Below are 27,201 nucleotides of genomic sequence, written 5' to 3'. Positions count from 1 at the left end.
TGGAACAGCCTTCCAAGGGGAGCAGTGGGGACAAAAGACATATCTGGCTTCAAGACTAAGCTTGACAAGTTTATGGAGGGGATGGTATGATGGGATAGCCTAAATTTTGGCAATTAATTGATCTTTGACTATTAGCAGTAAATATGCCCGATGGCCTGTGATGGAATGTTAGATGGGGTTGGATTTGAGTTACCACAGAGAATTCTTTCCTTGGTGTCTGGCTGGTGAGCCTTGCCCACATGCTCAGGGTTTAGCTGATCCCCATATTTGGGGTCAGGAAGGAATTTTCCTCCAGGCAGATTAGCAGAGGCCCTGGGTTTTTTTTCACCTTCCTCTGCAGCGTGGGGCACGGGTCACTTGCTGGAGGATTCTCTGAACCTTGAAGTCTTTAAACCAGGATTTGAGGACTTCAGTAGCTCAGACATAGGTTAGGGGTTTATTACAGGAGTGGTTGGGTGAGATTCCATGGCCTGCATTGTGCAGGAGGTCAGACTAGACGATCATAATGGTCCCTTCTTACCTTTAAAGTCTATGAATCTGAATCTAAAACTGTGAAGTAAATATAAAAGTAACATCTCCATATACAGAAAAATTGGACTTAGTAATAGTGTTCTATAACTTGGCTGAAATTAACGAAGTATAAATCTGTAGAAAATATGAAGTAGGATGTTTATCTTTCTGATATAATTGAAATGTATAAGCAGAGTAAGTAGTTTATTTTTGGATGTAGATTGTTCTCTTCTTCTCCCTCCCCCATCTTTCTCCTGACACACTACTTTTACCTTCTTTTAAAAAAACCAAACAAACAAAAAAAAACCCTTAGGTGACATCCTTTCCGTTTGGATCCACTCCCCACTCTTTCCCCAACCCCAGGCAGTCTCTGGTAATTTCCCCCAGTTACTAACCATGATTGTGATCTGAGTTGGAGTGGGTAGCTGTTTTCCATGCCTCTTGGAAGTATTGAAAGCCTCTAATAGTGTGTATTTTATGGACTAGCTTTTTCCAGAATTATTTGCAAGCGAATGCATTTCTCTTATTAGCAGTTTTAAAAAATTGAATCTTTTTCTCAAATGGAGACCATCTGGATCATTGGTAAATTATTTTTTAAAAAACTTTATTTTTGTTCAATTGTGTTACAAAAAACTGGGCTTAGTATCTCAGATTTTAAAACTTCAAGAAAAAAGGCACAAAACATTAAAACTCTAACTAATCATCCATCTTTCACATTGCAATCAGTATAAAAATAGAATAAGAAATCAAAAAACTAAACCAATCCACTGTCCAAAGAAACAGTAGTGCTTTCTGGAAATCCCAATTGAGCCTGGCAGCCTTTGCTGGATACATCAGTCTCATTTCTCAGGCATGTCCTAGGTATGTGGACATGTGTCCACATAAAACCCACCAACACCATTGGCATTAATTGGCCCCATCATTGGCCAGTCAGGTAAGCCTCATTTGCCTCTGAAACTGGTAGTTATTGGACTTCAGCCTGTGCTGGTGCTGCAAGGGGACTTTCTGAACTGGCTGATGGTGTAGTTGCTGTTCTACCATCCATATAGAATTTCTTCTATTTTCCCTCTTTGTGCAGTGAGTCTTAGGGAATCCCACCTCTAGTACCAAATGTTAGTCCCTACCCTTTCCTCAGCAGAGTACACAGAACCCGCATTAGAGTCCAAACTCTCCCCTTCTTGGGGGTCTACCTTTATTTATAATTTTTTTAAACCTCATCCTAAGATTCCCTCTTCCTAGAGGCTTCACCTCCTTTATCATCTGGATGGAGCTAAGTGGATCCATCTTCCCACAAGACTCATCACTAATTATCCTCAGTCTTAATGCTGAGTTATAGCACCTGAGCATTTCTGTGCTTGTGCACTGAAGTCATCAACAAAAAATCCTGCATTCCTATACATGGGCTTAATTTGCCATCCTGTTTCTCTGTCCTAATTCTGTGACTCTTGAGGGTCCTGAAGTCTTCCTTTCGGTCCAGAGTTGCCTTGTATTTGAGACACTAACTTGTCCACTTTTCCAAAGGCTATCGTGGATAGGTAGATAATCTTGGATCTCTCCTCCTCTCTCTCAAAAGACTGCTATGTCCACAAGAGGAATGAAGGCAAAAAATCCCCTGATGAGCTCCAAGAGGGAGGGTGGATGGAGGGGAGAGAATGTTCTCAGGTTAACACTCTATTTTTTTAAATTATGGAATACTGTACAATATATCCCAGTTCTGCCAATATCACAATTTCAAGACTTTTTTCACTCTTGGGCCATATTTTACTGCTATGGCCCTTCAAATTAGCCATTATTTGTATAATACAGAAATATTGTCCATCTCGAGTACACTAAATTCCAGTTGCATGGAAATACAGTTATGAAAACAGAATCTCTTTCCCTCCTGATTTTGTCTTTGGTAAAGAAGCTTTTGCTGTGCTTTTGTTTATTTCCGTGCTTGTGCATCAAAGTCATCAAGAAAGCATGCTGTTCTGGCATCAGTATGTGTTAGACTTTTTGTTTTGGTTTAGAGAAATTCCAACATAAACCAGTTCCTTTCATTTTAAAAACCTTGACAGTAGGTCCCAAACAACATTTTTCTTCAGATATTTGTAAGGCAGGTCTAGTCTTGGGCCAAAACCAATGGACATTCTTGATAAAACAAGTGAAAATGTTTAAATACTTTGCGTGGGGAGGGAAGTCAGTGAGACCCATTTTCACCATGTATATCTGTTACTGGTATTTCATGATGATTGATTGTTGGTAGTATCTTTTCTGCAAACTTTTGTGAGATTCATTAGGATTTCCAGTATTCCATCCCGGCATGGTTTATGAAGACAAAGTATGAATATCAAACTAATGCAGTTCTCACTAAACAACACTATCTCTGCAATATTCATCATTAGCTCATTCTTGGGAGTTCCTATACTTTTGTGTATCTTTAATGTGGTCCTGGAGAGAATCATAATGTTGTAAAACAGATGGCATACAAACATTGTTATGGTTATAGTCAGCACAGCCAGATACTGTCTCAGGGTTGGAGCTTCTGGTTGTGCTTTTTTAAGAAAAAATAGAATAAAACAGAGTATCTGGAAAAACAATGGAATTCCAAACCCAAAGCTGAATTTAACAATCTCGTATTCAGGCCATGCGAATAATGGGTCTAACTGGCAGTTTGTTTCTTTGTGGTAGTTATCTGTGCCTAGCAATGCCACCACTACCAGTGATATGCAGAAGGCACATATTAGAACAAATCCAACACATAACATTGGACTTTGAGTTGCTTTGGTCATCAAAACAGTACTTGCTTTTTTACTCAATAGATTCCCATCAAGAAGCATCAAAATCAGAAGATACTGAGAATTGAAATAACTCACATTGAAAAAAAACGACAGAGCACCACAGCCTAACTGGGTTGCCATTAAATAGTCAGGTCTAGTTATGACAGTGAATGAAAAAAATATCATTACAATGTTGCTGATGGTGAAATCAAAAAGAAATATGTCTAAGTTTTTCAATTCTCTCTGCCGCAAATAGTTCTTAATGAAGATGGTCAGGATCAATGTCCCGGCTATTAAACCTGTTGGTACAAAGAAGGCAATGTAGCAGTGCATAAATCTTGATATGACATTTTGAGAAACTATGAGGTCTTCTATTCCAATAGATGGGTCGACGCTATGGCTTGGATATCTTATCCATGTCATGTTGTGAGAAATCATCCTTCTGTTTAAAGCTATTTCCTCTTTTATGAAGATTGAAATCGCAACCTAAAATGAAAGTAAAACACATCTTTAAAAATACAGTTTTAAATGGTCCCTCATTCACGTGTTTTTAGATTATATATAGCCAGAAATTCCTGAGCTCTTGTTCTTCAAACCTATTTTTTCAATATAAGGTAGTCACCTTTTTATATTTTATAAACATTACCAATTTTCATGTTAGTAATTTCCAGGTAGCTTATGTAGTTTAATATTTGTAGCAAGACAAATCCTGACTGCTCTACTCTTATCTATGCTCTCTTGTCCCCTTTACTTTCCCTCCTCCCTGTTAGTCTTTGCAGATATGAAACTACTGCCGTTCTGCTGTGCAGAAGATGGGAAGGATTCAGTGAGCCTGCCTTAGAGCAGGGAGCTGTAGGGTGCTAGAGAAGGTGTTGGATCTGTTGCTGTGTGGAGCCAATCTTCCTCACCATTTTGCCAAAAAGCGATGCATACCATATGCAAGGCAACTGCAGCCTGTAGGCTAGAGGTGTAGTCACAAGTGGCTTCATTACAGTGCTGTGGTCAAGATGAAGATTCCATGTCTCTTGGCCCCTGCTGACCACCTTGGAGCACAGACTGTTGTACTCAGGCTGTGTGCTGGGAGGTGCAAAGATACACAAAACATGGAGGAAAAAAAATATAATGTCCTTTGTTTTTAAGTTTTAGATTTCTTCTGTTATGATTAGCTTTTTTCATGATTGCAGTCCATGCTGAGGAGGCCATTTAAAATTAAGGGGAATTACTGTTTGAGAACTACTCAGAAAGAAATGGCCTTTCATAGTATTAGATCTTCATCCATTAATAATATGGTCATATTATTTTAAATACTACAGAGGCCTAGATCTTGTTATGCGCTAAAGACTGGGAAAACTTAATTTCTCTCCCTTAAATTTTAGATTATGTTCACAGATACATTATGTTCTTATTTGTCAAGTTTCAGCCAGGAACATGTGTTTTACAGTTGTTATAAATTCCTGAAGATAGAGGTTTTTAGAGATAATGCTGACATGCTGTTAACTGTAATGGGTCTATCTCATGTTGCTTTAATAATTCTGCTACCATGCAAATATTTTTTTTTCTTTTAAACAAATAGGAGACTGTGTAGGAAAATAGTTGACCAAGAGAAACTGAATGCAATAAATATGGATATATAAATTTTATAGCCCACCTAAAAGCATGATTAATTCACTGTCAAAAAGGTAGTTTCTATGCACTTTGTACTGGTAAGTCAGCTGCTTTGGAAAATATGGACTTGTTTCTCATTGGATAGGTAATTTAGTTGCAAAAGATGAATATATAATTTTGAAACAGCTCCTTGCTGTAGATAATTAACTCAAATATTTTATTGTTATTAGCAAGTTTTAAACTTCTACTGATCAAGTATGGTGCGAGCACTGAAAAATGGTTTAGTATATCTAAAGTTTAAAAATATTGCATGCTATTTTCTGAGCTTTTTTCTTCCACTTTCTTGGCATACAAGCATTTTAATTTTGCATTAAGTCCTAGTTTTAATGGAAGTTTCTTCACTTCATTCAATTGTATGTAAAGCTGATCTGTTCAAGCAGCGTCTGTAGACAATGAATCAGAAAGTGATATGACAGCACACTGGGTTTTTTCCCTTATCTGAAGGTTCCATAGAGCCCATGTTAATGACTGGAATAATGTACCTCCAACTGTACATAAGGCTTTTTTACACAAAGGGATCAGGTGACATAAAACTCTTAATATGAAGGCATTTTTTAATTGACAGCCCCCTATAGAAAATTATAACCTTATTTTACGTATACTACGGAGGTAGATTTTTTATTAATGTTCTTTATAGATAAAGCAAATCCTTCTAATTCTGTGTCTCATCTTTTTTCTTTTCTTCCCCCACTCCTCACATTTCTTATACTTCTAATAACGCCCCAATTAGTCTGAGTTTTAATAATATTTCTATTCCAAAAGGTGTATGTGATTTTGATTTGTGTGTGTGTTTATATACCACTAAAGAATCAATCATTTTTATGTCATAAGATTATAATAGATATATATATACACATATGACATAAAAAGGACAGGAGGCTAAACTGTTCTGAAATAAGCCCCCAGGGACAACAGAGACTGTGGGAGTTCTCTCACCAACCTCCTTGCTGGCCTAAGATGAAAAGGGCTCAGTAGACTGTAACCCTGGCCCTAGAGAGAGAAGTGCAGGACCCACATGGGCAAGGTCAGAGCTCTGCCACACTATACAGATACTGCATTGCTCTAACTACACTGACGTAAGCCCTACGCTTCTCGTGGAGGTGGAGTTATTATGTTGGTGTAGTAGGGCATTTACATTGGCGGGAGCAAGGCTGTAGTGTAGATGCTAACAGAGTTGGGTCGACATAAGCTGCTTTATGTCAACCTAACTCTGTAGCATAGACCAAGCCGTAGAAAGGCCAAAGCACAAAATGAGATTAAACTAGCTAGAGCCATAAAGGGTAACAAAAAAACATTCTATAAATACATTAGAAGCAAGAGGAAGACCAAGGACAGGGTAGGCCCATTACTCAATGCGGGGGGAAGACAATAACAGAAAATGTTCTAAATGACTTTTTTGTTTGAGTTATCACCAAAAAGGCTAGTAACGATCGAACATCTAATATAGTGAATGCTAGTAAAAATGAGGTAGGATCTGAGGCTAAAATAGGGAAAGAAGTTAAAAATTACTTAGGCTATGTCCATACTGCACTGCTGTGCCACTAAAGCCTTGCCGCTGTAAAGCACACAGCGTAGCCACTGTTTGTTGCCAGGAGAGAACTCTCCTGTTAACAAAATTAAACCACCCCAACGACGGGCAGTAGCTTTGTCAGAGGGAGAGCATCTCCTGCCGACAAGCGCTGTCCACACTGGCGCTTTTTGTCGTTAAAACTTTCATCGGTGTATTTCTTAATGACATAAGTGCAGTGTAGACATAGTCTTAGTCAAGTTAGATGTCTTCAAGTCATCAGGGCCTGATGAAATACATTCTAGAATACTCAAGGAGCTGACTGAGGAGATATCTGAGCCATTAGCAATTATCTTTGAAAACTCATGGAAGACGGGAGATTCCAGAGAACTGGATGAGGGCAAATATAGTACCAATCTATAAAAAGGAGAATAACAACAACCCAGGGAATTACAGACCAGTCAGTTTATTATCTTTCCAGTTACAGAAATTAATCAAGCCATCAGTTTGCAAATACCTAGAACAATGGTCTCAAAACTTTTCAAGTCACACTCCTCCTTAGCCCTGTCTACGCCTCCTCTCCAGGAACTGCGGCCAGAAGCTGGGGCCAGGAGCAGGGATGCGAGGTTGGGGTAAGGGGGCGGACAGAGGTAAGGGAGCCAAGCCTGGGGCCAGAGCCATGGCTGGTCTGGGAGCCAGGGCCAAAGCTGGCGACAGGGCTGGATGAAAGCTGGAGGCATGTAGGTAAGTATAGCGATCAGTAGGTTTCTGGTATAGGGTGGTGTTTTATGTGACCATCGCTTATTTGCACTGTAATGTCCAGGATGTGGATCTCTTGTGGGTCCAGGCTGAGGTTGATGGTGGGGTGGAAATTGTTGAAATCCTGGTGGAATTCCTCAAGGGCCTCTTTCCCATGGGCCCAGATGATGGTGAAGTCGTCAATTTAATGCAAGTAAAGTAGGAGAGTTAGGGGATGAGAGCTGAGGAAGCGTTGTTCTATCAACCATAAAAAAGCTTATGCCCAAATAAATTTGTTAGTCTCTAAGGTGCCACAAGGACTCCTCGTTGTTTTTGCTGATACAGACTAACGTGGCTACCACTCTGAAACCTGTTCCCAGAAAGTACTTATCAGTGGTTCACAGTTAAGCTGGAAGGGCACATTAAGTGGGTTCCCCCAGGGATCAGTCCTGGGTCAGGTTGTGTTTGATATCTTTGTGGATGATTTAGATAATGGTATAGAGAGTACACTTATAAAGTTTGCAGACGATACCAAGCTGGGAGGGGTTGCAAGTGCTTTGGAGGATAGGATTAAAATTCAAAATGATCTGAAGAAATGGTAGGAAATAAATCGGATGAAATTCAATAAGGATAAATGCAAAGTACTCCACTTAGGAAGAGACAATCAATTGCACACATATAAAATGGGAAAAGACTGCGTAGGAAGGAGTACTGAGGAAACGGATCTGTGAGTTATAATGGATCACAAGCTAAATATGAGTCAACAGTGTAACACTGTTGTGGAAGGAAAAGGGGGGGGAAAAAAGCAAACGTATGTTTTAGCAGAGATGTATTAGCAGAAGTGTTGTAAGCAAGACACAAGGAGTAATTCTTCCACTCTACTCTGCACTGATTAGGCCACAACTGGAGTATTGGGTCCAGTTCTGGGCACCGCATTTCAGGAAGAATGTGGATAAACTGGAGAAAATCCAGTGGAGAGCAACGGAAATGATTAAAGGTCTAGAAAACACGACCTATGAGGAAAGATAAAAGAAAATTGGTTTATTTAGTCTGGAGAAGAGAAGACTGAGGGGTGGACATGTTAACAGTTTTCAAGTACATAAAAGGTTGTTACAAGGAGGATGGTGAAAAATTGTCCTCCTTAACCTCTGAGGATAGGACAAGAAGCAATGGGCTTAAACTGCAGCAAGGGAGGCTTAGGTTGGACATTAGGGAAAACTTCCTAACTGTCAGGGTAGTTAAGCACTGGAACGGATTGCCTAGGCAGGTTGTGGAATCTTCGTCACTGGAGGTTAAGAACATCTTAAATAAACACCTGCCAGGAATGGTATAGTTATTATATAGTCCTGCCTTGAGTGCACTGCCGTAATAAGGGCGAGGTGAGTGAGGCACTTGCCTCGTGTGCACAAAGCCGAGGGGCGCAGAAAGCGGTGGTGCGGGGGGAGGTCGTGATTGGTGCTTCATTCTTCGGGGCGCAGAAAGTGGCGGAGAATTCCACAGTGAGGGGAGGGGACAATAAAAGGGGGGGGAATTTCTGATGGCTGGGGCAGTCTGTGGGGATGTGGGGGGGGTCCCAATCAGTATGGGAAGGGAAAGCAGGAGGGATGTCATGGGGGTGGGGAAGTGAGGGAGGTCTGTTTTTGGAGTCGGAGGGAAATGTGGCTTCAGGTTTCAGTGAGATCATTTCAGAATAAGAGCTCTGGTATCCTAGCTGGAGAGGAGGGGAGGGGAGGGGTGGAGAAAGGTGGAGTCACTGCTTGGCTGAACTCCAGATGAAAGGGGGAACTTGGGCCTGAATGGGAAGTGAATCTCCTCACCCCCAGGGTCAGGGCTGTGCAGCAGCTGGTGCAGAAAGGGGCCTAGGGCTTGCCTTGCCTGAGCAATCCCGTGGCTACCTTCACCTTGTGGGGCCCCTCTGGGCTCTCTTCAGATAGGGCAGGGGGCCAGAACTCTCATGGTCAGAAGGAAGTTAGGGTTCCATGGTCAGCACATCTCTGCCTCATTCACCAGAAGGAGAGTAATCCTGCCCTGAAAACCTGAACTCCCAGCATTCTCAGGACACAAGCTGATCCCTAGTGGCCACTGCTGATATCCAGCACCTCCCTCCTCTCTTAACCTGTGAGTCCCTCTCTGGATTGGAACTGGACTGGAATCAAAGACCATCTTGGAAGCAACATTACCAGCCCAAGCAGTCAAAAACCATGAGTTAGAGCCCCCAAAATCACAGGCTCTACCGCCGCCACTTCATTCATTGTTTGGGGCATAGAAAGTGGTGGGGGGCGGGAAGAGGCTGCGATTGGCGGCGCTTCGGTGGCAGCTCTACCGCTGCCGCTTCATTCATTCTTTGGCAGCAACTCGGTGGCAGGCCCTTCCCTCTGAGAGGGACTGAGGGACCCACCACCGAAGAGCCAGCCCTGGGGGAGGACGCAATTTTATATTCTTGCCTCATGCAAAAATACCCAGTTACGGCTCTGCGTGAGTGCAAAGGACTGGACTAGATGACACTTGTATGGTTCTGTCTATAAATGGCAACTTCTTACTCAATAGATCTGCTCCCTAGATGTATCCAGAGCTATACATTCTTCCCTTCCAAATTTTGGACTATCTGAAAGCATTTATTTTAAAACAGCAGGCTGGGTGTCCTCAAATTAGATCTTTCAAACTTTATTTTGAGTGGTGGAGATGACAAGTTCAGGGTTCATGTGAATTTCAATACTATTCCCTGCTCAAAAGAAAGAAGCAGACAGTCTTGGATTGTCAGCACAATTTTGGTAACAAAGTTTAACTTCCATTTCCTGTGCAGCAGGAGAAAAAAGTTCATGCGTTAACAGTGACTTCTTGTAGTTCCTCTTGGGAGACTGTAAAGCATTTTAAAAAAACAAAACAAACAAACAAAAAAAACCTAAGAGAAAACCCAGAAATTGTTCCTTACAAAATCAGATGGTGCAGTGCTACTCCCTTGGGTCTGCAACTACTTCCTTATGTTGACCTGCAGTCAGGTACAACTTCTCTCAGTTGTTAAGTGCATGCCAGTCAGTCTGCTGCAGCACAGGGCCTGCCTGACTTGCTGCCTTTGCCCCTGTCTCTCCCTTGCTGCTTTTGTTCCCTTTCTTTCTGCCAGGGAACCTCCCCAGTAGCCACAAAATACTAGTTTCCCCAATCCTTCTCCCCTTGAACATACTGACGAAAACCCATGCGTGAAGGAAGGGGTCAAAGTAGGTCAAATTTTGGGCCTTCAAATAGGATGATATTTTTCTGTAAACACTGCTATCCTGGTATGGTAGCACTTTAGGAATATGAATGAAAGATCTTGTCCACACTACAAAGTTAGGTCGATGTAAGTCACCTTGCGTCAACCTAGTTGTGCATGTGTCTATGCTCTAATTTGTCTGCTGCCGATGTAAATGCCCCATTACAGCTACGCAGTAGCACCATCTCCCTGGGTGGCAGTGAGCCATGATCAACGTATTATGGTTGATGCATTGTGAGTATAGACACTACATGGCCTATGTTGACCGTAACAATCCTCCAGCAACTATCCCACAATGCCTGACACTGACTGCTCTGGTTACAATTGTGAGCTCCACTGCCTGTGGGTCACTGAGACTGAAGCCACCCTCTCTCACTTTATAAATCCTTTGTATTGTTGAAATGCCATTTCCCGATTGTGCAGCTTGGCAAGCACACCTATCAGTTCTTCCTTGTGTGCAGCTGCCCAACCGACCATGACAGCTATACGATCCAGTTGTGCTCCTGCTTGAAGTAGACAGCAGGTATTAGACCTCTTGGGCCTGTGAAAAGAAGAGGCTCAGCAAACCCAGCTATGGAGCAGTCATGAAAACATGGAAATCTATGAGCAGATTGCCTGGGGGATGCAGGCAATGGGTTGTGACAGGGATCAGCAGCAGTGCCATGTGAAAGCAAAGGAACTGCTGCAGGCATACCAGAAGGCCAGGAAGGCCAATTGTTGATCTGGTGCCGAGCTGCAGACCCGCCGCTTTTACAACAGAGATGCATGCCATACTTGGCAGAGACCCCACCAGCACCCCACAGTGCACATCTGCGTGGAGGCTGAGACACACCTGTCATGAACAGTTAGGAGGAGGAGGAGGATGGGGGTCATGCGACTGGGGTGTCCAGCTATGCCACCAGTGAGGATTTATTTAAGACTCCACTGCAGTCTAGTCAGTCCTGGGAGCTTAGCACGATGCAGGGGATGGAACCTCGAGTAAGTGTGTGAATGCATTTCCCAGTACGATATTTAAATATACAGATGGTGCCCGACCCTAGTGTAGCAGGACACATGTAGTGACTTTTCATTTAATTTACTCATACTAGAAGACACAACAGACAGAAGTAGGGTTATCTGCTTTTCTTTCTGCTTTAGAGTTAGTTGGGGAGGGGCATGCAGAGCACTTTGTTTATGTGCACAGGGATGTCCCTTGAATCCTCCTTAGAAACTTTCGTGGAGGATTTACCCTGCAATCCTCTCCCAAAGTTTTCTAGACCTGGCAGTCTTATTTCTTCCCCCACAGTAGGACACTTTCCCACACGAGTCTGCAATGGTTTTAGCATTACTCCTGGGGAAATTCTGCGCAACTGCAATGCAGCAGAAAAATTTCCTCCCCCTACCCCCGCAGATTTCCTTTGTTTCCTTGCAGAAAATGGTTTCTGTGGGAAAGCAAAGAGAAGCTGCACCAGTACTCACTCACCCCTCCTTGGCAGCTCAGATGTGTCTGTTTGGGCAGCTGGAGGGCAGGGGAGAGGTAAATCACGGGAGGGAGAGTTAGGCCTAGCCAGCCAGGGGGTCATTAGTCCCTGGTGGGGGGGGGGGGGGGGGGAGGAGATGGTGTTTCCCCTCCCCCTTCCCTGCATGGAGCAGCCAGGGTTGGGTCAGATCAATCCCCAGAAACTTCCCCTGGCTGCAGGAAGCTCTGCACCACGGGAGGAGGGGAAGGGGAAGGGGGGGAGGGGGAGGCTCGGGGTGGAGGATGTCAGAGGTCGAGGGGGGGTGGGGGGGTTCCAGATGCACAGGGTTGGGGCGGACAGGGGACCCCAACACCCAGTCTGCATCGGGAGTCCCCAACACCCAGACCTCCACCCCACTGAGCCCCAACCAACTGCACCCTGATCCCGCATCCCCCCACAGGCGGCAATCCCTCAGCCCCCCTCCCCATGCCCATTCTACCAGACCACATTACTGTGGCTGACTGTTAAATTGCTCTTTCAAGACCTCCCTCAGCTGCATAGCTCTGCATTGAGCTCTTCTAATAGCACTTGTGTTAAACCTAGCAGACAGCTGCTCAACCTCTGCCCTCCACCCTAGTGGTAGCTTTTCTCCCTTTTCCTCACAGATATTATGCAGGACACAGCAAGCAGTTATAATCATTGGGATATTTTTCTCACTAAGATCTAATCTTGTGAATAAACACCGCCAGCGTCCGTTCAGTCTAATAAAATCATATTCAACTGTCATTCTGCACTTGCTGAGCTGGTAGTTAAATCTTTTCTTGGTCCTGTTGAGGTGGCTGTTGTACAGCTTCATGAGTCTGGGGAGCAAGGGATGGTCTGGGTTCCCCAGGATCACTGTTGGCATTTCAAAATTCCCAATGGTAATCTGCTGGTCAGGAAAGAATGTTCCTCCTTGCAGCTTTCCGAACAGTTCTGTGTTCTTAAACATTATTCCTGAGGGAATTCTTTACCACTGTATGCACGCAGAATTCATGTCCCACGCAGATTTCTTTGCTTCCTTGCAGGAAAATGAGGAAGCAATGAAATCTGCAGGGGACACAAGCTCCTTCCTCAGCAGCCTGGGTACGTCTGTTCAAGCACCCAGAGTAGCTGGCGGAGATGTAAATCAGTGCGGTGGGGGGAGGGGGCATGCATACATGGGGAGATGTCAGTCGCTGCCAGGGGTGAGGTGGGTGTGCATGCATAGGAGCAAGAAAGACTCCCTCTCAACTGGCTAATGTGGCAGGCTTTGGATTGTTTGGAAGTAGACATGATGCAGGCTCTGTCACCTCAGGCAGAGCAGAAAATGTAGCAGCCTGCCTGCATAGTTGTTAATGTTCTTATTGTTAATGTTGCATCTGAAGAAGTGAGGTTTTTTTACCCACGGAAGCTTATGCCCAAATAAATCTGTTAGTCTTTAAGGTGCCACCAGACTCCTTAATGTTCCTATTGTTAGTGCATTGTTCCCATTCTTAGTCAATTCCCCAACGAGCACAAAACACATGTAAAAGTTTTAAGGCTCCTTTACATTGCCAGAGTGGTGTAAACAAGCCTTATTGTAAATGACAATAAGGGAATCCTCAGATAGGAAAATCTATGTGCTTTCTCGCTTTTGTCCTGTGCCACAGTGGTATAGTGGGGTTAGATTACATCTCAGGATCTATTTTAATTACCCATTAAAAAAAAAAGACTTTTAAAGCAAATAAAACATTTATCAAGCAGTCAATAAAATGTCAGGACAGTCAGAACCAAGCACTTCCCAAAGTAAGCCAGCCGTGTCCAGATGTAGTTACTAAAGGGCAAAGGGATATTTGCTCTTTTGCGCAATGTGAATGGTCTTCACATCATGCATCAAAAACAGCTACACCAGCTTCTCGTGCTTGAGAATTTCCTACAAAACTGCATGTGGATGGAACAAATTATTTTACACATCCTGTAATGTTCTCAATCATGACTGATGGTCTGTAATTGTGGATCATTTTGCATCAAAAAACCACAAACTGAAGGAAGGTGCAGCTCAAGAGGAAGGCAGAAACAAACATCAGAAAATCATTACAAGTACACTGAGAAACAAAACACAGGCGGAGAAGGGATGTGTGGAGGTGAGTGGAAATATAAGAAAATGTTATAATACAGAAAAATAAGATTAGCTTAGAAGAGCTATAGCAATAGGGTCTCTTTGCTTGCTCTGAGATCTTGAATAGATAGCTCTGTTTTTTAAACTTTTTTTTCTTTTTAAGTGATGACTACGGTCAGTTTTCTGTTGATGATGATGATGATGATACGTTCTACACTATGTAACTTTTGCACTTTCACGTGATGTTTTACAGTTAATTGTAATGTAATAATGCATTTTTGTGATTGATTGCGAGTCTTGTTGGATACAGAGGCATAAACCAAATAACTAAATATTATTGTGTGTATGTATGTATGTAATCATGATCATTTACTATAAATCCAAATTAAAATCTAGAAATTCAGAACTAAATATAAATACATGTATTCATATTATATAAGATGAAAGATGTTACGTGGATAGTAAACATTTGTGCTCACTCAAGATTTATCTAACGTGTACTTTCAGATTTGTACAGCATGGGTGAAGACACTAGCAGATACCAACATCCCCTTGTCAAAGACTGATCACCCCCTTGTAAGAGAATTTTTTGACAGCAGGTCCGGAATGGTGGTGCCATTCCTGGTAGGACACAACTGACTGAGACATACTTACCTGATGTGTACGTCAAAGAAAAGGAAAACTTAAAACTGAAGCTTAAAGACAAGAAAATCACTGTTATCTCTGATGCATGTTGTGATGATGAGGCAAGATCAGTTAATTAGAACCTGATTGCAGTGGGCATGTTAACTTTTTTGGTGGATCCGGTGTTTTTAGATGCTATTAATCATTCAACTATTTCACAGGCTGTAGTCAAAACAGTAATTGAGTACCTGATTGATTATGAAAATGTTGTAGTAATTGATACTGACAACGCTAGTTACATGAAAAAGACATTTGATTCTGTTTTCTACACGGTTTCCAAATTCCGTGCATATCACCTGTTTGGCACATATTGTTAACTGGTGAATCATTTAGAAAGCCTTTTCAGCTGGTTGATACGTTTGTAAGGTGCTTCAAAAACATGTTCTATAACTCTGGTAGTGGGAAAGCGAGGTACTTCATTTCATGAACCAGAAACTACAAGAGGAGTCTCCAGATGCCAAAGTATCCATGACTCCTAGCCCAGGTGGAACATGCTGGAACAGCTGGTTCCATGCTGTTCAGTATCACTCTAAGAACTTTCAGTTCTGCAGGGTTCTTTAATGAAGAGTGCTACAGTTTCTGGGAAAACTATTTAGAAAATGCTAAGTGCCTCAACTAAGTATTCACTGTTGAAAGTACAGATCACTTTTCTAGTATAGAAATCTGAAAAAATTCTCAGTTTAAATCTGCATTTGAGAGCAGGAAGCCATGCACTGCTAAAGCATTTGACCTTCAAAGAACTGCAGATGTATTTCAGTTCATATCTAGAGTTCCCTTCAGAAACCACCTCAGTTTTTCAAATTTAGGGAGGCAGAAAACTTATCTCCTGTTGAAAGACTTGCCCTGCCTTGATCTCTTTAAAGAGGCATTCATGAAGCTTCTGAAAAACTCATGGGCGATGGGTGAACATGCCCTTGGGGGGAGGCTAGCCCCTGGCCTCTCCCCCTCTTCCCAAGGCTCCGTCTCTTCTGTCCTCCCTACCCCGCTGGAGTCCGGAGCGCACCACCCACATGTGCCCCCAACTCCAGTGCTGAGCAGGCGGCGAGGCTGGAGCTCAGCAAGTTCCTAGCCATGGGCGGGCATCACCACTGGAGCACAGCAAGGGCCCAGCCCCGGGAGGACAAGTACGGCGGGGTCTTGTGCGCACCACGGCCCCCAGCCTCCCTGCCCTAGCCTCTCGGCCACAGAAGGGAACAGCAGCAGGAAGGGTCTAGGGGCAGAGCGTGGGCGAGGCCACGCCAGGCTGTTTGGGGAGGCACAGCCCATGGAAAAGGTTGACAAATATTTGTCATTTAAGCAACCAGATATGAATTTTCTGAAGGCTTGTAGGTTATTTGATACTCATTGTGTTTAATATCCTGCCAGAACACTGAGTATTTTCAACCAATATCTGGTTTTTCTGAGGTACCTGAACAGAAGCTAAAACTGCACCGGGAAAAGATTGTGCTTGAGGCTATTCAAAATAAACCTATTTTTGTAGACCTCCAAGTGTTTTGGCTTTCATTGAAAAAGAGAATTTCAAATGTCGTCAAACTGGCCTTGAATGACATAAATGCTGTCTCAAACTCTGCAGATGGAGAAAAGTCTTTCACTGTACAATTTGATCCTTTCTGCCAGAAGGAAATCACTAAGTGAGAAAAACTTGAAGGCTCTTTTTCTGTACTGTAATTTAAATGAAAATACTGGATTTATACTGAAATGCAAGACGATTAGCAAAAATTTAAGACTTTCGTGTGTGAAAGTCTGAGCAATTTAAAATGACATTCTACTTTATTTTGCTGTTTGGTGTTCTGTAATGTAATTTAAATAACCCAGGATTATAACTGGAGTGCAGAGTATTGGTTACCAAGTACACCTCTACCTCAATATAATGCTGTCCTTAGGAGCCAAAAAATCTTACCGCATTATAGGTGAAACCATGTTATATTGAACTGGCTTTGATCCACTGAAGTGCGCAGCCCTGCCCCCCCCGGAGCACTGCTTTACCGTGTTATATCCAAATTTGTGTTATATCGGGTGGCGTTATATCGAGGTAGCGGTGTATTTGTAACTTAACTTTCATGTATTTAGGAAATGCTGAATAGTTGTTTGTTTTCTGTATTGTAGTTTAAATAAATTACCCAAATAATGAGACTTTCATGATTTATATTGCATTATTTTGACAAATAAAATAGGCAGAATTTTTAATTTTTTGGCGCAGAATTCCCCAAGGAGTAATAGATGCCAGTGTCATGCATTTTTCCTGACTAGCCAACACTGATGTCAGTGACACATGTCCTGTGATCCATCAATGCTTGCACAACCATAGAAAAGTAGCCCTTTCTGTTGATGTACTCTGTGGCAAGGTGGGCTGGTGTCAAAACAGGGATATACTTGCCATCTGTTGCCCCACCACTGTTTGGATTTGCGGCAATGAGGTTCCCATCCGCTATTTCTTGCACATTTCCTAGAGTCACAGTCCTGCATAGCAGGAGACGATTAATTTATCCTGAATGCTTGCATGACAGTGGCCCCTAATGTGGATTTTCGAACTCCAAAATGATTTCCCACTGACCAGTAGCAATCCTGCTCTGCTAGCTTCTCAAGTGCGATCACCAGTCTCTTCTCAACTGTTAGCGCAGGTTTCGCTCTGGTTTGCCTGTGTTGGAGGCTTGGCAGACAGATCTAGTCATTTGGCCTTTTGGCATTCCGAAGTTCTGCAGCTACTGCTCATCATCCCAAACCTACATTACAATGTGATCCTGCCAGTCAGTACTTGTCTCTTGAACCCAGAAGTGGCATTCCACCATCTGCAGCTGCTCTATGAAGGCCACCAACAGCCTTGAATTGCTTTTGCCTAGGTCAGAGAGCAATCTGTCCTCTACAAAGTTATCATGTCCCCCCTTCCTGTGGTTCTTCCTACGGCTCTGCAAATATCAGAGGCTCATTCATCCTGTGTTTTCAATGCTCATGACAGTAGTGCAGAGCTGGGTGGGCTCCATGCTCCTGTCAGAGATGATGGACAGCAAGAAGTGCCACACAGCTTTTGGGGATTTTAAAAAAAGTCAGGAAAATTATGGGATATGGATGGCATTATCGGATGAAGTAAGTTGCATGCTGGGAACTTGACTTCTTGCTCACAGTCACCGTTGGGTGACTCATTTCTGCCCCACCATGCATTGCCAAAAGACAGTGTGCTGGAAGATGGCAAGCTGCATAGTAGAATACCTACCCATAGTGCACCCCACTCTATCGACACTAGCATTCCTGGTGAGTATGTGCAGTGCCAATATAAGGAACCAAGTATACATGCACATGAGCTATATACTGACTATGGCGGCTTTAAGTCAACTTGTGTCGACAAAGTTTGTAGTTTAGACATGACCAAAGAGGCTAGACTGTGAGGTAATGAAGGGAAGCTGGGCACGTGGAGGAGAGTGGTCACTTGTTTAAGGAATCATCCTACACAATGATATTGAGAGGCTGAGATAAATGTGAGATGTTCTTTCTATGGTTAAAGAGCTTTTTTACCTCAGCCTCCTGTGATATTTTCCTCTGGACCGGTCAACTTTTTGACATTGAGCATTTGTAGTTAGTTCTGGCTCTGTAAATGTTTCCATTACTGTTTTCTGAACTCCTTTCAGACTGCTGGCCAAGTAACCTCTCAAGTAACCGTGTCCAGCAGTTCCCTTACATGGAATCTCAATCTTTTTAGCAGGTTACTTTTATGGTAGTATCTTTGCTTATGAAAACAAGAAGGTAGCTTTAAATTTCACTATAAGTAATATCGGCCTGCATCAGACTATTGAAAAACCAATGATAATGCTGATGTATATTTGAACTTGACCAGGATCTGGTCTTGGTACTGATGTTAGCTCCATCTTTTGACTATAGCAAAGGAAATCATACTTGCATCTCACTCCCCTTTTGAATATCCAAAGCATAAAACTAAGGAGACTATGAGACAAGGAAGATTAGACATAGAGCAGCAAACTGCAGAAGTAACAACTTATTGCGTTAATAAATTGCATCCTCTTGATTACTGACTAAGTAGACTTATCCTGCTGCTTTTGTGCACAGTGACATTTTAAAGGAGATATTATCAACCTGTATAGGCTTAATTTTTTCACACTTATCAAGATAGATGCCGGAAGCAAATTAAAATTACAACTGAGGCCTTGTCTACATTTTTTTTCCATTTCCTCTTCCTCCCTTCCTCCCCCTTTGGTAACCTAAGATGTAAATTTAAACTGGTGTGCATTTAAACTAGTATCACTCCTCATGTGAGTGCTTCTATTCCAGTGTACAAGTGTTTTTTTTTCAGTTTAGTTTGTCACTTTGTAAGGCGTTTAAGCTAAACTGTAGCAAGGCACACACTAGAGTTACGGGTGTCTGGATTTGGGATGGGGGCACAGGTTTGTTACTCTGCTATAATTATACCCATATAGATAAATTATTAGTAAACTGGCAAAACTTTCCTGTGTAGATAAGGTCTAATTGTTTTCTGTTTTAATCCTAACAATGCACCATACTAAAAAAAATTCCAGGGAAACTCCCCACATTAGTGAGATCTTACCAAAACAACAAGCTGTTTACAACTTTCCTTTCCTTAATCAGTAAGCCCACAGTGCCTGCTTGAACTCATGAACGCGTGGTCCACCCCAGGAGAATAAAAATATAAACACAAGATGCTATTTTTGAGTAGTTAGAGGCTTGTGGTGTATCCTTGAGTACTTTTAAACTGGAATATTAGCAAGATTAAAAATGAGTACTTTAGGTGTCAGTTTGTCTTGTAAATTGCTTCTGGGAGGTTCTTTCCTGCTAGTAGTTTAAAAAACATACAAACATCGGTCTTGTCTTTTCATTTGCTATGTCTTCAGGTGTGTTTTTGAAAAAGGAGAACATATGCTGTCAGCTGTGAATTCAGACTAAGGTGAGAAAGATCTCTCTCTAAGTGTAGGTTCAGTCCAAAGGACTCACTATCCACACTCTTTTATATGGTTGGGGGGGACAAACTAACATTTAGTGCCATGCTTCTTTCTCTGACAGACACTATTCCAAAATCTATTTTTCCTACTTCCGTTCTATCCTACAAGGTGCACAGAGCTTGGCAGGTGTTGAGCCTCCATAATGCCAACTGATTTCAAAGAGAGTTGAGGATCCGTATCACCTTACAATAGGTGCTAAGCAACACCTCACAGGATCGGGTGTTTCAGTGGAGGAGCATGGTCTCTAGTGTTTATAGAACGGGGCCAGACTATTGGGGGTCTATTGCCATCTCTACAGCTGATTCACTGTGTGATGTTGGAGAATTGGCTTAGCCTCTATATATAATTTGCTAATAGTTATTACTTCTAAGATGCAGAATTTTTAAAGACTGAAACCAATGCTGCTTTGTGAATTCACTGTCAGAGTGCGCTAGTATACTAGTAAACTGTGATCCTGAGGTTCAAACAAGGCTTCTTTGTTGGATGTATGTGATCCTTTAACCTGCAGGGAGATAATCCTGGTGCCCACATCTTTTTATGGTAGTCTGTTATGCAAAGTTTTCAGGCCATTTGGTCAGAAATTTTTTTACTGCAGGGAATCAAATATAGTAAAAATCTTAAATGAATCAAACTTTAGGCTAGAATCTCATCCTGGACCTGCGCGGACTCAACAAGTTCATGGTAAAGTTGAAGTTCTGTATGGTATCACGGGGGACCATTATTTCCTCCCTGGATCCTGGAGATTGGTACGCCGTCCTTGACATGAAGGACATGTACTTCCACATAGTGATTCATCCAGCGCACAGATGTTTCCTTCGCTTTGTGGTTAACTGCGAGTACTATCAGTTCACGGTCCTTCCTTTCAGCCTCTCCATGGCCCCCATAGCATTCACCAAAAGTATGGCGGTTGTGGCAATCTCCCTTTGGTGGCCATGGATCCAAGTATATCCGTATCTCGACAACTTATTCGGGGTCACACCAGGGAACAAGTGCAGTCCCACGTTCATGTTACCACAGCCATGTTTCGTCAGCTGGGCCTCCTGCTCAATGTCGAAAAGTCGACTCTGGAGCCAACCCAGAGAATAGAGTTCATTGGAGCAGTCTGAGATTCCAGACTGGCCCAGGCACTGCTTCCGGAGGGCCGCATCCAGTCATTGGCGAACCTCATCCGCAGCCTTCAAAGCTTCCCAACCTCAACGGTGAAAACGTGCCTGAGCCTTCTGGGGCACATGGCCTCTTGCACGTTCATGACCAGACATGTCAGACTGCAGCTCCGCCCACTTCAGGCCTGGATCTCTGCAGTGTATTGTCCAGGTTGGGGCAGCCTGACTATGATCATCACCGTCCCAGAAGTGGTCCTAACCTCTCTCCAATGGTGGTCAGTTCTCGGGACAGTAGGCAAAGGGGGTCTCATTTCACACCCCTTAACCATCCTTGTCCCTGGTCACAGATGCTTCGTCCCTAGGATGGGCGCCCACCTGGGGGACCTCTGGACACAGGGTCTATGGACCACAGCCAAGTTATCTCTTCACATCAATGTGCGAGAACTGATGGCAGTGCGCCTGGCTTGTCAGGCATTCTGGCAGCGTTTACATGGTCGTTGCGTGTTGCTCCTCACAGACAACACCACGGCCATGTTCTACATCAACAAGCAAGGGGAAGCCCGGTCATCCCCCCTCTGTCGGGAAGCCATTTGCCTGTGGGAGTTCTGTATAGCCCACTCTATCCATCTGGTGATGTCCTTTCTCCCGGGGGTCCAGAACACACTGGCAGATCGCCTCAGCAGGTCCTTCCAGTCTCACGAGTGGTCGATTCATCCAGACGTGATCCACTCCATCTTCCTGAGGTGGGAGTTTCCCCAGGTCAACCTGTTTGCCTCATGCGACAATCGGAAATGCCAAATGTTTTGTTCTCTGCAGGGGAGAGCCTCAGGTTCACTGTCAGATGCTTTCCTGATCCGGTGGAAAGACCAGCTGTTCTACGCCTTCCCTCTATTCCCGCTAGTCCACAAGGTCCTGCTCAAGGTCCGCAGGGACAGAACAGGTCTGATTCTGGTCGCCCCAGTGTGGCCCAGGCAACACTGGTACACCACGCTGCTGGAACTATCAGTAGACGCTCCGACTCCACTCCCGTTCTGGCTGGACCTGATCTCACAGGACCATGGCCGCCTCTGACATCCCGACTTGCAACCCCTCCATCTCACAGCATGGATGCTGCATGGCTAACTCAGTCGGAGCTACTCTGATCACACTCAGTGTAGCAGGTTCTGCTAGGTAGTAGGAAACCCTCCTCTTGAGCCACATATCTGGCCAAATGGAAGCGCTTCTCCTGCTGGTGCGCTCAGTGCAGCACACCTCCTTTGCAGGTGTCGGTGCCTCTCATACTAGACTATCTCCTATCCCTAAAATAGCATATGATACAAAATTAGTTAGGATAATTAAGTCCAAAGCTGACTGCAAAGAGTTACAAAGAGATCTCACAAAACTTCGGCAACAAAATGGCAGATGAAATTCAGTGTTGATAAATGCAGAGTAATGCACATTGGACAACATCATCGCAATTATAGATACAAAATGATGGTGTCTAAATTAGCTGTTACTACTCAACAAAGAGATTTTGGAGTCATAGTGGACAGTTCTCTGAAAACATCTGCTCGATGTGCAGTCAAAAAAGCTAACAGAATGTCAGGAACCATTAGGAAAGGGATAGATAAGACAGAAAATATCATAATTCCACTATATAAATTCATAGGGCGATCACATTTGAATATTGCATGTTGTTTTCATTGCTAAAATTAGAATTGGGCAACAAAAGTGATTATGGAACAGTTTGCATAAGAAGAGAGATTAAAAACAGTGGGACTGTTCATCTTGTAAAGGTGATGGCTAAGGGGGGATATGATAGAGGTCTACAAAATATTAATGGTGTGTAGAAAGTGAATATGGAAGTGTTATTTACCCCTTCATATAACAAAAGAACCCGGGGGTCCATCTAGTCCAGAATCCTGTCTTCCAACAGTGGCCAGTGCCAGGTGGTTCAGAAGGAATTAACAGAACAGGGCAATTTGAGTGATCCATTCCCTGTCATCCAGTCCCAGCTTCTGGCAATCAAAGGCTTAGGGATACCCAGAGCATGGGGTTTCATTCCTGACCATCTTGGCTAATAGCCATCGATGGATCTATCCTCCAGGAACTTATCTAATTCTTTTTTGAAACCAGTTTTACTCTTGGCCTTCACAACATCCCCTGGCAATGAGTTACACAGGCTGAATGTGTGTTGTGTGAAGTAATTCCTTAGGTTTGTTTTAAACCTGTACCTATTAAATTCCTTGAGTGAATTGTTGTGTCCCAGTATGGACAATCTTATGTTCTTATGAATCCATGTTGATAGATTGTATGCCCTAATAATATTATCAGCTGGGTTTGAGGAGTTCCACACAAGCTCTGTTAAAATAAGATTAAAATCCTTGCAGATTTTTATAAATCTTTGTTTGCCTCCGATTTGGTGGTTATTGCATTTAAAGTAAATAGATGTGTGGCTATGGGGGAGCTAGCAGAATGCTTGAAGGCAATTATTTCACACCCCTTCCGCTCAAAAAAATCCAGGCAGTCAAGCAGGCTGTAAATTAATCAAAACACTAGTATGTCTATCCAACCGCTGTTTGGGTGCTTCTCAATGTGGGAGGACAGTTGCATGCTAGCTCTGCTTGAGTTAGCATGCTGAAAATAGCAGTGTGGCTGCAGGAGAATGGGCAGCAGCTTGGGTTAGCCACCCAAGTACAAACCCACCTGATCCTGTATGTACTCGGCTGGGTAGCCCGAGCCATCGCCTGTGCCACCGTAGCCATGCTTCTTAGCATGCTAGCTTTCTACCTGTGCTGGGAAGCAACCTCCCAGCTGCTGTGTAGACATACTCTTAGAGCAGGCCTGCACAACATGCGGCCCGCGTCGGCTCACTGTGTGGCCCGTGGGGGGTGAGTAGGTGGGCTCACTGTGTGGCCCGTGGGGGGTGAGTAGGCAAGCGGTGGGTGAGGGAGTGGGGCTGAAGAGGCGAGTGGGTGGGCGGGCAGTGGTGGGGGGTGAGGAGGCGAGCTGGGGGCTGGGGAGGCTGAGGAGGCGAGCGGGTGGGCGGGCAGTGGCAGGGGCTGAGTAGGCGAGCCGGGGGGCTGAGGAGGTGAGCGAGGAGTCAGTTGCTGACCTGTTCTACTGATCTGGTCTGGCTCCCATCCCCTCTCCAAGGGCTGCAGCTGTCTGGAGGTGCCTGCCTTCCTCATTCACACGTCATTCATTCAACGGGGCAATTGATTACAAATGGATTCATTTGTAAGTGGGGCGAAGATCTTATTCTACTTCTAGCAAAAAGACATTTTTCTTTTACTGTAATTATACTATCTTAGGGGCCAACTATAACACATTACCAAGGTTCAATACCACTTTTTCGGTGGGGCAGCGCTGGGGAAGGAGGATTTGTTTCCACGGGGCGGGCAGTGTTGGGGGGGGGAGTATTTCAGGGGGGCTGGGCGGCGCTGGGGGGTCGGCAGGGCTGGGGGGGGGGATCGGCCCTCAGCTGTTTTCTTTGGAGTAATATGGCCCTCGCTGCTTTACGAGTTGTGCAGGCCTGCCTTAGAGCTTCCAGTATGGGAAAAAATGAAGGACTTAACATTCCCTTTCAACCACTCTCTGATAAATTCTGGTGTTCCATAAATTTGCTGCTAATCCTTACGTTACTACAATGGCATGTGGTGTACTGTCATACAGTTGCATAGTTTATGCTCTGCCTGATTATGTTGTATGTCCTTTCTTTATTGGTTTACTGCGAAACTTATCAATCTAGACACTAAGTGTCTGACAAACAGTATTTAATTTTTCCTCGCAATTCTCCTGTAAGTTACGTAGGTAACATTATCCCCATTTTGCATCTAGGGAAGTGAGACACCAGACATGACATGGAGGCTGTGGCAGAGCCTGAAATTAATTCCATATCTCATGTAATTTAAGTCCTGTGCCTCAACCACAAAAACATCCTCAATATGTTCTGTTTTTATTAACTTTTTGATATTGTCTTGCTTATTTCTTTCCTACACCTCTTTAGATTATCTCCTTCCTTGCCTTTTGTTCTTCTCCATTTCATTATAGTTGCCATTCTCCTGTTGCTCTTCTGTCCACTGTTCCTCTGATTCATATTGTCTCTCCCTTCCCGTTCTGTTTTTTTTCCTGGCACTACATTGCTGATCTGTTATGCTTTGTGTGCTGGCAGTGAAGGTGTACGTGTCAGACTCCTGTTCTCTGAAGCCCAGGCAGACAGCTAATAAATTATCCTTCACTGCCAACAGCTGGAGCAGAGCAATTCAATGTACAGTAATACACAAGAGGCAATGCAGGACTGCAAGAAGTGAAAAGAAAACATTGAGAGAGAGCCTGGACTCTAAACCCAGTTTTCTCTTGTGTTTGATTGCTTAAGCACCCAAGACTTGGAACCTTGGCTTAATGGAAACTGGCATTTATTTAAAACCTTCAAAGGGGCATCTCTAAATTTGGGGATGATTTCCTTAGCAACCAGTCTATTTTTGTATAAAAAAAATTAGGAGGAGAGTGTCCTGCGTTCTTTTTCCAACCACCAGAAAAATTTCCTTTCATCCAACCAGAAATCTTTGTGCATAAGATTTCTGTGGCTACCAGCTCTCAGCCCATGATGGGCATGTGCAGTTTTAACTCTTGAGAGACATGCAGATTAGGTTTTCTAAATAAAGTATACCCTGATCAGCCTTCCTACTACTTCTAGGTTCTGCCATGTTAAAAGTTGGGGACAGAATGTATATAAGAGGCTGCAGCTGCTGTACAGTAAGATGGCAAAACACTAAAATTCCCTACTGAAATTTTTCTCTCACCTGACAATTTTCTGAGTAGTAGGAATAATTGAAACTTCCACACAAATCTTTCAGGTTTGAAATTATTCTTGAATGTTCAAGAAGCCCAGTTTTAAAAAGTTCATCAGTTTCTGTCTAACTGAAACTTTACACTTTTACTTCTCTGGAATGTAAATGAAGCAGCACTATCTGCATAGACTTTAATCAGTACCGTTGACGTGTTTCCTGTTATGTTGTTTAAAACGTTTCCTGTTATCACGCAATTTTAAGTACATAATTCCCAACCATTAAGAAAGTGGTCTGGATGCTCTCTTAGTCTCTAAATCTGTTTGTCTAAAATTCAATTTTATAATTAAACATTAGTTTTATGAAAATATTTCCCAAATGGGTGCTATTTTATTGTACTTTTTACGGTCCAAAATGATGCAGATGGAAGGAAAAATAAAATGTTTAAATTAAAACTTTATAGTTTGATCCTTCAGTGGTAATTAAAACATTACATATTTAAAGCAAGGTAAAACACTTACCCCTGCAAAGAAATGTTCCACAGATGCAACTGGCTGAGGCTTTTGCAGTGAATAGTGAGATGAAATATAATTACTGTTAGGAGGAAATAACTCTTTTTAAATACATACTCTGTATCCTGCGTAAACAAAGTCACTTCTTTAGTTGCTGTGTATCAAGCTAAAAATCAGACAGTCACAGACTACAAAAACCTACAGTTCTGCAGGGGAAACAGGAACTCGGTTTTAAGTTATTCAAACTGTATACGTTGCATGTTTAGAAAACCAGTGGCTTCATCATGTGACTTTAAAGTTCAGATTGTCCTACGCAGTGAGATATTCCAGTAGTGTTTGCCCCAAGCATTTCTGAGTATGTGAGGCCATCCAGTGGCTTCTAATTCAGTTTTTGGATGGTTTTCTGTTCATGAAATGATCCTACTTGTATTAGCCAACCTTTGCAATTAAATTTGTAGAAGTGTAGTGGTTTAAATAATAAAACACAATGAAAAAATCAAAGGAAAAAATGCAAAAAAAAAAAATTCAACAAACAAAAATCACCTGGCCTAAAATTAACATTTAGGGTCCTTTCCTGCTTCCTGATTCATAAGATGCTGGTTTTTTTTGGAAGGCCAGGTAGTGTGCACATGCGTTAACTTATTCCCCAAGATCCAGTGTAATGGCCATCGTGTTGGGAGGGCAGGATTTTGAGTCCTTAATGTGTTTTGTGTCTGACTCAGCATCAGTGTTCAGCATTTCATAGTGTGTTAAAAACCTCAATTATAAATGGGAAAAAATAGGATTGGCTTATTCCAGCATATACAAATACACTGCTTCGAATTTGTTAGTCATAGTATCTTCCTTCAGATCGGTACATCCAAGGGAAAAACATTTATTGTGGTAGTCTTTTGAAAATCTGCAGTAACTAGAGGCATAGGGATTGCGCAGGACCTAAAACTTTCACTGGTCTGTGTTTGGTCACTACTATGCTTCTACAACGCCCCTCATCTGATGCATTTCATCATGCTTTAAAGAAAACCAGCTAAAAATTAGAGCCTGGACATTTTATATAGGGAAGCTGAATAGAACAAAATTTCTGGATTTCAAAAACTAAAGTGAGCTGGAATCACAAATTGCCTAGAGAAAGTGTTTCAGCATCAATTTGCACTGTACCTGAAAGCTCTGCTCAGGATCTTT

At 43.0% G+C, this 27,201-nt stretch overlaps 2 protein-coding genes across 7 annotated transcripts in view; one reads left to right on the top strand and one right to left on the bottom strand.

Moving 5' to 3' along the window:
* The window catches only part of C10H7orf50 (chromosome 10 C7orf50 homolog), a 210,276-nt gene that overhangs the window by 34,626 nt on the left and 148,449 nt on the right, over positions 1-27,201 (top strand). The gene's annotated exons all lie outside the window — the stretch shown is intronic.
* LOC120372782 (C-C chemokine receptor type 6-like) lies at positions 1,129-26,262 on the bottom strand. Of its 2 annotated transcripts, none has more exons than XM_039490121.1 (2): positions 26,032-26,262; positions 1,129-3,755 (listed from the first exon to the last, which is right to left on the bottom strand). In XM_039490121.1, exon 2 carries the CDS (start codon positions 3,705-3,707, stop codon positions 2,733-2,735), a length of 975 nt encoding a protein of 324 aa, XP_039346055.1. In that variant the 5' UTR covers positions 3,708-3,755; positions 26,032-26,262; the 3' UTR covers positions 1,129-2,732. The 2 variants fall into 2 exon arrangements, with proteins under 2 accessions (XP_039346055.1, XP_039346056.1); XM_039490122.1 differs by having other exon boundaries at positions 26,140-26,262.

This window comes from Mauremys reevesii, linkage group 10, assembly GCF_016161935.1.
Source record: "Mauremys reevesii isolate NIE-2019 linkage group 10, ASM1616193v1, whole genome shotgun sequence".
NCBI lineage: Eukaryota > Metazoa > Chordata > Testudines > Geoemydidae > Mauremys > Mauremys reevesii.
The sequence above is the reverse complement of the archived record's forward strand: the minus strand, read 5'-3'. Positions and strand labels throughout refer to the sequence as shown.

What these genes read in the sequence shown, in the direction of transcription:
- LOC120372782 (XM_039490121.1), bottom strand. Translation starts at nt 3,707, where the DNA reads ATGATTTCTCACAACATGACATGGATAAGATATCCAAGCCATAGCGTC.